We start from the raw sequence: 10,862 nt of genomic DNA on the forward strand, positions 1-10,862 counted from the left end.
ACATTAAACGCGTCAACAGTTAATCAACTGCGTAGCTGTAAAACGTGCTGATGTTTGTGTTTACACTTTTCCTCTTGGGACAAGTTCTCAACCGGAAGTCACGTTCAAAACGTCAAAACGCGAGACCTCCTCGAAAGTCCTTTCTTCCGGTATAAGCCATACTGATCGGCACCGATCAGCATGAAGGTGAACAAAATTATTATTATACGAATTCTGAGACACTTGCCGAAAAAATAAAGTTTCCAAAATAAGCACTGATAATCAATCTATGTATAAGGATAGGCGATTTGATGTTACAACCCCCGATGTTTCTAATAATGATCGGATTTTTCTTCACATGTAGAATTTTTCTAACGTCAATGTGAAGAGGGTTGTAAACAAAACGCCTGTACTTTGGATTCCGAATCATGAAATGTATGCTTGTCATTGCTAATATTTGTTAATTTAAGTGTCTGTAGAAATGCGTCGTGATATCCGATAGACTAACTTAGCTGAAAACACCCCATCGGCATCGTATGATTTTTTTTCAATCTCTACTGTTGTTAGTCGGTTGGTTATTAGGCCTACTGAATAACGGGTACCTGAAAGTGTAGTACCCAAATTGATACCAATACACGTAGATTTCTCTTATATGACATTTGTTGCTTGGTGTGCTTCACCTTTTTCTGTTTTGTTTTGAACAAAAGCATACAAACTTTATTTTTATGCTTTGTTTTTCTTATTACAGTGCTTATTTTTATTGTTAGAACGATTAATATCATGTCTCGAAATTTCTAGATTTGTGGCATGATGTGTACCCAAATTGATACACAGCAAGAAAAAATGTATAAAATTAAGAAAAATCAATTTATATAGATTTTTGTGATTTTACTTTATAAAGGGGACGTAGTTGCGTTTATTATAACAAGTTATACGGAATACAGCTATGCATTTTACTGTAAAAATTGTGTTTTAACAACAGTACCTGTGCTAATTTGGTACCCCGTAACACAACGTAATGACTTGTGTGATATTTCAATGATTTAAATTCAGTTTTCTGTGGCATTCACCTAAGCTTATATAGTTCCAATGTGGTGTATATGTCAAAAGACCACTATCAATTATTTTTAATGATTGTAAAAAATTTCAATGTAAAAAAACTACAAACATAATTATGAATCAATCAAGTTACAAAATACTTGAATCTAGTAACAGTTTTAGTTAAAATTAAGATGGAGAAATAATGCTATGCAAAGAGCAATTTGCACGTGACTAAATAAAAAAATAATGTGTGGCAACTGTATTTTATCTATTTCTGTTAAGTGTTTATATCTTAAATTTCATTTTTTAAGAAAATTTTCTTTGAGAAGGCCTTACGCTTTGAAAAAACACTATTACAGTACAAAAAGTAACTGTCCCACGGCCACATTTCTAGGGATTAACACGTTTCAGACAGAGTTATCAATTTCAAAGTTATCTTTCAGAGAAAATAACAAAAATAGTTACATAAAACGAAGTGTAATTATCAATAAATGATGCATCTTTGGTATCACCACTGAGAAATGAGGTAAACTTTAACAACGCAAATGTTTTAGGTATTTTTTCAATCAGGGTATCAATTTGGGTACAGTATCAATTTAGGCCTACTGAATAACGGGTACCTGAAAGTGTAGTGTGCAGAGTGCTGACCAAAACAAATATTGATAGGCATGGAACCAATTTTACCAATTAATCTTAAAGTCCAAATTATTGCCGTAGTTTGATGTTCAAACATAACCAGTTGATATTTGATGCCCTGTTCTTTTGAATGAGTACTAGAGCAGTTGCTTATGATATAACATAAGTACAGGAGTTAAAACGTAGATGAAATAAAAATTAAATTTTATATTGTGATGTAGATATCTTATTTCATGTTGAAGTTATGTATAGTTTGGTAGGACCAGGTAACTGTATGCACAAAATCTAGTGAATGGATTTAAAAGGAAGTCTGTCCAACTGCATATATTTTGTGTTGAACCTGCTTTCTTTTATATTCCGGGAAATACCCAGTTGCTGGATTCCAAAACATTTTTTAGGAATGTTGAGCTTCCACCCACCCCTTTGCAAAAATATTGCTCATGGAAATAGCATTTTTTCCAATAGAACAATGCAAGTGTGTTTTGATTTTTAACAAGGTTTAAGAGCAGTTGATGTATATGTGTTTCTACAAATAGGCAGAAAATACCTTTTTTGATCGTTTGATTTCGGCAATGGCTCAATATATTTGAGTCTATTGGAAAACAATAAACCAGAAATGGTATGAGAAATTTGTTGTAAATAAAAGTATGTGAAAGACTAATTTATCTTAACCAGGCTAGTTAAGTGAGTTACTCTTACCATCTGTTTAAATACTAGATGTTGGATTGTTGTGCATACTCGCTGTAAGCCAATTAGTAATAAAGTAATTTAATTCCAGTTAACAATAAGTATATATTGTAAAGCACTTAAAAACTTTTATGCTTTCAGCTGAATATATCATATCCGGCCACTGGCTGTCAAAAACTGATTGAAGTTGATGATGAGAGAAAGTTGCGTCCATTTTACGACAGACGTATTGCAACTGAAGTCTCTGCTGAACATCTTGGAGATGAATGGAAGGTAGTATTTGAACAAGTTTTATAAGTCCCTTCTATGAAATAGAATAAAGAGTCTGTTCTCTTTTTCATCCATTTCCACATAATATTCCATTCCAATTTCATATGGAGAATGGCTAATTCCCGGATTGTTATGCAAACCTTTTGCTACAACAATTATAAAATTAGTAATATAGCCTAATTTTGCTATTGAACTGTTGGTCTTACTTACTGTTTCCAATTTATACATAGCATCATTGATTTGCTATACAGTTAGTTACTATTAACTTATATTAAAATCTATAGTATGTTAGACAATGAAAATGCATCTTTTGCCTTGCAGGGTTACATTTTGAGAATTACAGGAGGTAACGACAAGCAGGGATTCCCCATGAAACAGGGAATTTTGACAAATGGCAGAGTTCGTCTTCTTTTGAGCAAGGGTCACTCTTGCTTCAGACCCAGGAGAAGCGGTGAGAGACGCAGGAAGTCCGTCAGGGGCTGCATCGTAGACAGCAATCTCAGCGTTCTTTCTATGGCCATTGTCAAAAAAGGTAAAATTCATAGCAATTCACACATAAAAATTCTTTTATTTACAACTGTACAAGAGCTTAACTGCTTAATGAAATCAAATGATTTGCTCAGTGGTTCTACTAATGTCCATCCTTTTTAACAGTCCTAGATAAGATGTATTTTATCTGTTACATAAAGCAACCGACTGTCATCAAAATTAGATATGTAAGGGCATGTAGGCATTTTAAAAAATGGGAAATTATTTGTGCTGATTTGATAGATCAGTTTTGTCAAATTATATTTATCCTTACCTTAAAATGATAATCGATAACTCAAACGCTACACAACACAGTTACAATGATGACAACTATACACCCAGCTCGCTTAGAGATTCAAAATGGGTCTGTGAAGAGAGAAAAATCTGAGGACTGTTGTTGGCATTTTCAAAATTTGGTCTGGCAAATTTCTGGATCTTTTTGTAATTTGAAGTATTAAAGACTTAAGTCAGTTTATACTATTAGTATTTTTACTTTCTGTCAATATAAATAGTCAATATTAAGATACCAATGCTCAATTTACTTAGCTGCCTCAAACATTGCCAGTAAAAACAGAAATATGCATCTACATGTATATAGGATATATTCTGCAGTGATAAATTACGTGCGCATCCCGAGTCCTGTACTCATAGCATTTTAAAAGGACCCATGAAATTTCTGGGAATGGGTATCTTTAACACTGTGGGGGGGACCCATGGTTTTCACAAAAACCATTGAAAAGGACCCACGAAAAATAATTGTAGATTGAACACTGATTCTGCAAAATTTAATGCTATTGCTGTTAACCCCTTTCAGTACAATTTATATAGTAGTAGAATAGAAGTTTTCAATTGAAATTACCAGTCTAGATCAAATAAAAGATGTTGATATCAAATAGAAATCACAGTTACAATGATGACAACATACACCCAGCTCGCTTAGAGACTCAAAATGGGTCTGTGAAGAGAGAAAAATCTGAGGACTGCGATTCATTTGAAAATTGACTTACTAGATATCTGTAACCTGTATTATGTTTTGATACATTCCTCAGTCTGTCTTTATATTTTAAAGTGTATATTTAATTTGACAATCTTAGAAACAATAACATTGTAAGTGTAGTATATTAATATAAATTAAAGAAATGAGAAAATCTTGCTAATTAAGAAAGTAGATACTTCCTGTGCAATAGATATTTAAAGAAAAAAACAAAAAAAACTTGATCTTACAGTTACAATGATGACAACTATACACCCAGCTCGCTTAGAGACTCAAAATGGGTCTGTGAAGAGAGACAAATCTGAGGACTGTATTTTAAAGCTTGTTACATTTCTAAAGCAATTCGCCATAATTCTACCTTTACAGACATTTCTAGTTTCTAAATGATTTTCTCATTACTGTAAATGTTTTGTTGATTTATGCAGTTTTGATTGCTTTAGGTATAGGTTAACAAAAATTAAAAAAAAAAAAAAAAGAATAGAAACATGAAATGATAAGTTATATGACAGCTACTGACTGAACTTTGTTCCATTCTTTATTTTATTCTCAATTTCTGAAATCACAGTTACCATGATGACAACTATACACCCAGCTCGCTTAGAGACTCAAAATGGGTCTGTGAAGAGAGACAAATCTGAGGACTGATTCATTTGAAAATTGACTTAGATATCTGTAACCTGTATTATGTTTTGATACATTCCTCAGTCTGTCTTTATATTTTTAGCCCACCATCATCAGATGGTGGGCTATTCAAATCGCCTTTCGTCCGTGGTCCGTCGTCCGTCCGTCCTTCCGTCCGTCCGTCCGTCCGTTAACAATTCTTGTTACCGCTATTTCTCTAAAAGTACTGAAGGGATCTTTCTCAAATTTCATATGTAGGTTCCCCTAGGACCCTAGTTGTGCATATTGTATTTTGGGACTGATCGGTCAACAAGATGGCCGCCAGGCAGCCATCTTGGATTTTGATAGTTAAAGTTTGTTACCGCTATTTCTCAGAAAGTACTGAAGGGATCTTTCTCAAATTTCATATGTAGGTTCCCCTAGGACCCTAGTTGTGCATATTGCATTTTGGGACTGATCGGTCAACAAGATGGCCGACCAGCCGCCATCTTGGATTTTGATAGTTAAAGTTTGTTACGGCTAATTCTCAGAAAGTACTGAAGGGATCTTTCTCAAATTTCATATGTAGGTTCCCCTAGGACCCTAGTAGTGCATATTGCATTTTGGGACTGATTGGTCAACAAGATGGCCGCCAGGTAGCCATCTTGGATTTTGATAGTTAAAGTTTGTTACCGCTATTTCTCAGAAAGCACTGAAGGGATCTTTCTCAAATTTCATATGTAGGTTCCCCTAGGACCCTAGTTGTGCATATTGCATTTTGGGACTGATCGGTCAACAAGATGGCCGACCAGCCGCCATCTTGGATTTTGATAGTTAAAGTTTGTTACCGCTATTTCTCAGAAAGTACTGAAGGGATCTTTCTCAAATTTCATATGTAGGTTCCCCTAGGACCCTAGTTGTGCATATTGCATTTTGGGACTGATCGGTCAACAAGATGGCCGCCAGGTAGCCATCTTGGATTTTGATAGTTAAAGTTTGTTACCGCTATTTCTCAGAAAGCACTGAAGGGATCTTTCTCAAATTTCATATGTAGGTTCCCCTAGGACCCTAGTTGTGCATATTATGTTTTGGGACTGATCGGTCAACAAGATGGCCACCAGGCAGCCATCTTGGATTTTGATAGTTAAAGTTTGTTACCGCTATTTCTCATAAAGTATTGAAGGGATCTTTCTCAAATTTCATATGTAGGTTCCCGTAGGACCCTAGTTGTGCATATTGCATTTTGGGACTGATCGGTCAACAAGATGGCCGACCAGCCGCCATCTTGGATTTTGATAGTTAAAGTTTGTTACGCATAATTCTCAGAAAGTACTGAAGGGATCTTTCTCAAATTTCATATGTAGGTTCCCCTAGGACCCCAGTTGTGCATATTGCATTTTGGGACTGATCGGTCAACAAGATGGCCGACCGGTGGCCATCTTGGATTTTGATAGTTAAAGTTTGTTACCGCTATTTCTCAGAAAGTATTGAAGGGATTGTTCTCAAATTTCATATGTAGGTTCCTCTTGGACCCTAGTTCTGCATATTACATTTTGGGACTGATCGGTCAACAAGATGGCCGACAAGCAGCCATCTTGGATTTTGATAGTTAAAGTTTGTTACGGCTATTTCTCAGAAAGTATTGAAGGGATTGTTCTCAAATTTCATATGTAGGTTCCCCTAGGACCCTAGTAGTGCATATTGCATTTTGGGACTGATCAGTCAACAAGATGGCCGCCAGGTAGCCATCTTGGATTTTGATAGTTAAAGTTTGTTACCGCTATTTCTCAAAAAGCACTAAAGGGATCTTTCTCAAATTTCATATGTAGGTTCCCCTAGGACCCCAGTTGTGCATATTGCATTTTGGGACTGATCGGTCAACAAGATGGCCGCCAGGTAGCCATCTTGGATTTTGATAGTTTAAGTTTGTTACCGCTATTTCTCAGGAAGTACTTAAGGGATTTTTCTCAAATTTCATATGTAGGTTCCCCTAGGACCCCAGTTGTGCATATTGCATTTTGGGACTGATCGGTCAACAAGATGGCCGACCGGTGGCCATCTTGGATTTTGATAGTTAAAGTTTGTTACCGCTATTTCTCAGAAAGTATTGAAGGGATTGTTCTCAAATATCATATGTAGGTTCCTCTAGGACCCTAGTTCTGCCTATTGCATTTTGCGACCACCATCTTGGATTTTGATAGTTTAAAGTTTGAAAAGCAGAAAAAAGAATTGTAAGTTTGAAAAGCAGAGAAAAGATCCCTCTTTCATTTGTCAGACATAGATCAATCTTTGGTGGGCGCCAAGATCCCTCTGGGATCTCTTGTTAAGTGTATATTTAATTTGACAATCTTAGAAACAATAACATTGTAAGTGTAGTATACTAATATAAACTAAAGAAATGAGAAAATATTTTTAAAATCTTGCTAATTAACAAAGTAGATACTTCCTGTGCAATAGATATTTAAAAAACAAAAACCAAAAAAAACTTGATCTTACAGTTACAATGATGACAACTATACACCCAGCTCGCTTAGAGACTCAAAATGGGTCTGTGAAGAGAGAAAAATCTGAGGACTGTATTTTAAAGCTTGTTTCATGTCTAATGCAATTCGCCATAATTCTACCTTTACAGACATTTCTAGTTTCTAAATGATTTACTCATTACTGCAAATGTTTTGTTGATATATGCAGTTTTGATTGCTATAGGTATAGGTTAATAAAAATTAAAAAAAAAAAATTAGAAACATGAAATGATATGTTATATGAAAGCTACTGACTGAACTTCGTTCCTTTCTTTATTTTATTTTCTATTTCTGATATCACAGTTACAATGATGACAACTATACACCCAGCTCGCTTAGAGACTCAAAACGAGTCTGTGAAGAGAGAAAAATCTGAGGACTGTATGAAAGCTTATGAAATTCCTAATGTAAATCGGTTTTTTAAAATTCTAACTAAAAGATATTTTTAGCAAGTAGTTACTAAATCTAAATGATAAAAGAATTATTTATTTCTGCAAATATTTTCTTATCAAATTGTTGATAATTAAATGCATGCGCTAGGTATAGGATGGCAAAACTTAAAGATAGAAATGTGGAAGAATGAATGAATGCTATGCCACCTACTAAACTTAATTTCATTATTTGTGATAATCTGATATCACACTTACAATTAATGATGACAACTATACACCCAGCTCGCTTAAAGACTCAAAATGGGTCTGTGAAGAGAGACAAATCTGAGACAGTGATATTCTTATTGGACATAGAATGTTTTCAAATTCTGAGAAATTGATACTTTTTCTGGTTCTGGCACATTGGCAACTCTAGGAGATGATCCAGTACCTCGTAAACACAATTTGGACTCTCCTGTATAAATCAAAATGGGATAAATTTTCAACTGTTTTGAACATTTAATAGTGCATGGCTTATAGGGAGGGAGTATCTACCCATGCTAGATTTATTTTAATGATGGCACATTCCTACTCGACAATCCATCTTAAGACTTGAGAAATATCACATATTGAAAGAGTTACTTCCTCTTTCCACTACTAGTACCGGCTACCTATGGGAATAAAAAGCAATTTCAAAACCAAAGTACCGTATTCGATCCAATAAGCGCTCAGGGCGTTTTTTAAATTTGAAAAAAAAAATTATGGTGAAAAGATGCTGATAAGACAATTATTGCAAATCTATACAGCTTTGTGAAGTTTGGTTCTTTATGCCTGGGCAATTGAAATTGAGGCCTCGAAAAGAGTGAGAGGCTCTTAAAGGGACATAGGCACTTATTGGTCGAAATACAGTATATATTATGATAGAGTATTGCTTTATCTTAAATTCATATTGCTTGTAGGAATTACTCAATAATAAACAGTTATTTCACAGTTACAATGATGACAACTATACACCCAGCTCGCTTAGAGACTCAAAATGAGTCTGTGAAGAGAGAAAAATCTGAGGACTGTGATATACTGATTTGATATGTTCTTTATTGAAGCTTGAAAGCAAAATACTTTTTTTTTTAAAATAAGTTATAATTATGCTGCAGGTTCATTTTCTAAATATCTTTTTCTGAATCTGGTGTTGGTGACATCCGAAGTATTCATGAAATTGAAAATCTGCAATTTAAAACTATTGATTTGTTGAAGAAAATATTAAGACAATCCAAATTAAATAAAACAAGTATTTGTTTGTAACTTTAGAAGATATGGAAACATGTGCATTAAGATTTCCATGTGACTTATGTCTTACAAATAAAAGTTTTTGTTCATCTTCAGAATTTCATATGATTTGCTCCTCTGTTCTTCATTATTAATTTACACATGTATCACAGTTACAATGATGACAACTATACACCCAGCTCGCTTAGAGACTCAAAACGAGTCTGTGAAGAGAGAAAAATCTGAGGACTGTTTGATGTGGCAAATTTCTTGATCATTTTGTACTTTGAAACATTAATGATTAAGTGTATTAGTAATTTCACTTTCTGTCCACATGAATAGTCAATATTAAGATACCAATGCCCAATTTACTTAGCTGACTCAAACATTGCCAGTAAAAACAGAAATTTGTGTCTACATGTATATAGGATATATTCTGCAAAATTTAATGCTAAGCTGGTTAACCCCTTTCAGTACAATATAATATATATAGTAGTAGAATAGAAGTTTTCAATTGAGATTTGTAAAATCCTGGTTCTAAACATGTTTCTTAAAGTACAAGTCTAGATCAAACAAAAGATGCTATCAAATAGAAATCACAGTTACAATGATGACAACTATACACCCAGCTCGCTTAGAGACTCAAAATGGGTCTGTGAAGAGAGAAAAATCTGAGGACTGTTGATGATGTGTTCAGTGTTATGTTTGCGATATTTCTGTGTGATTTTCTGAGGATCTGATTATATTAATAGTTGGGGGAGGGGGTTAGGGGAAATAATAAGTGATAGTGGAATGAAATGAAAAAACGAAAGCAGTTAAAAATTTGCCTTCTGTTGAAAACACCATTACTGCAATAAAAAAAAAAGTCATCATAATTCCTTTTTCGCATTTCACTTTTTAGGTGAGCAGGATATCCCGGGCTTGACCGACACCAATGTTCCCAGAAGGCTTGGACCTAAAAGGGCAAGCAAGATCAGAAAGCTCTTCAACTTAACAAAGGAGGATGATGTTCGCCAGTATGTCGTCCGCCGTCCACTTCCACAGAAAGAGGGTAGGTTCAACCATGGTTTTCTGTAATCTACAAATTATGTCCATTTTATACTATCCTGTACATACTGTTCATGTACAGCGTTAATTTGCCATGTTAAAAACGAAAGTGAAAAACAAAATTATGAGAATATGTTTGATATTCAGAAAGAAATTTTTTTAGCCACATTTCTATTTGTTAATAGACACCCAGGGTTTTTGCCAGGCCTTTGTAGGGTCCGGTAAAAGGACCCCTTCCCAATTGAAAAATAGCAATGTATTTTCCCAAATTTAGTCAACATTTTCCCAACTATGGTCAAATTAAGTTAAAACTCCCAAATGATGTGAAAAGCTACGACAATAATATAAATATCTTGTAAAAGTTCGTGTATTTTTCCAAAACTTTTCAAAAATGAATAAAATTTATTAAAATCATATTTTCCCAATTTTGAAAAACACCCGATGATATTTTCCAAAATTTTGCTTGGGGTCCTTTTCCCAAAATAGCTGGCAAAAACCCTGATTTGTTAAGACACCATCAGTTAACCTTCAAAAATATATATGCTACAGGTGAATAACCTGATATTTACTCATAATGGAAGATATATCAATACAAACTGAGAATATTATGTAAAAACAATTCTGTTATCTTCAGGCAAAAAACCAAAAACAAAGGCCCCCAAGATCCAGCGACTTGTGACCCCAGTTGTTCTCCAGCGTAAACGCCACAAGATTGCTCTGAAGAGGAAGAGGGCATCCAAGAAGCGTGAGGATGCTGCTGAGTATGCTAAGTTATTGGCTATGAGAATGAAGGAGGCTAAGGAGAGGAAGCGTAGCCGATCCGGAAGTCGTACATCAATGTCTGCCTCCACCTCCAAGTAGAGACTATATTGGCTGGGGCTGTACAGTAAAGGTGCAAAAAAATAAAGAAAAAAAAACCTG

At 34.6% G+C, this 10,862-nt stretch overlaps 1 protein-coding gene across 1 annotated transcript; it reads left to right on the forward strand.

The window, feature by feature from the left end:
* Nucleotides 1–45: 45 nt before the first annotated feature.
* On the forward strand, nucleotides 46–10,862 carry LOC138333785 (small ribosomal subunit protein eS6-like). The gene is made up of 5 exons (XM_069282367.1): nucleotides 46–186; nucleotides 2,485–2,616; nucleotides 2,935–3,145; nucleotides 9,796–9,945; nucleotides 10,576–10,862. The coding sequence occupies exons 1-5, from the start codon at nucleotides 181–183 to the stop codon at nucleotides 10,800–10,802; spliced, it is 726 nt and encodes a 241-aa protein (XP_069138468.1). The 5' UTR covers nucleotides 46–180; the 3' UTR covers nucleotides 10,803–10,862.

The sequence above is a fragment of the Argopecten irradians genome, chromosome 10 (genome assembly GCF_041381155.1).
Source record: "Argopecten irradians isolate NY chromosome 10, Ai_NY, whole genome shotgun sequence".
In the NCBI taxonomy this organism is placed as follows: Eukaryota; Metazoa; Mollusca; class Bivalvia; order Pectinida; family Pectinidae; genus Argopecten; species Argopecten irradians.

Excerpts from the sequence above, each read along its gene's own strand:
- LOC138333785 (XM_069282367.1), top strand. Across the intron at positions 3,146-9,795 it reads TATGGCCATTGTCAAAAAAG|GTGAGCAGGATATCCCGGGC; the intron begins GTAAAATTCATA and ends TTCACTTTTTAG. Across the intron at positions 9,946-10,575 it reads TCCACTTCCACAGAAAGAGG|GCAAAAAACCAAAAACAAAG; the intron begins GTAGGTTCAACC and ends TGTTATCTTCAG.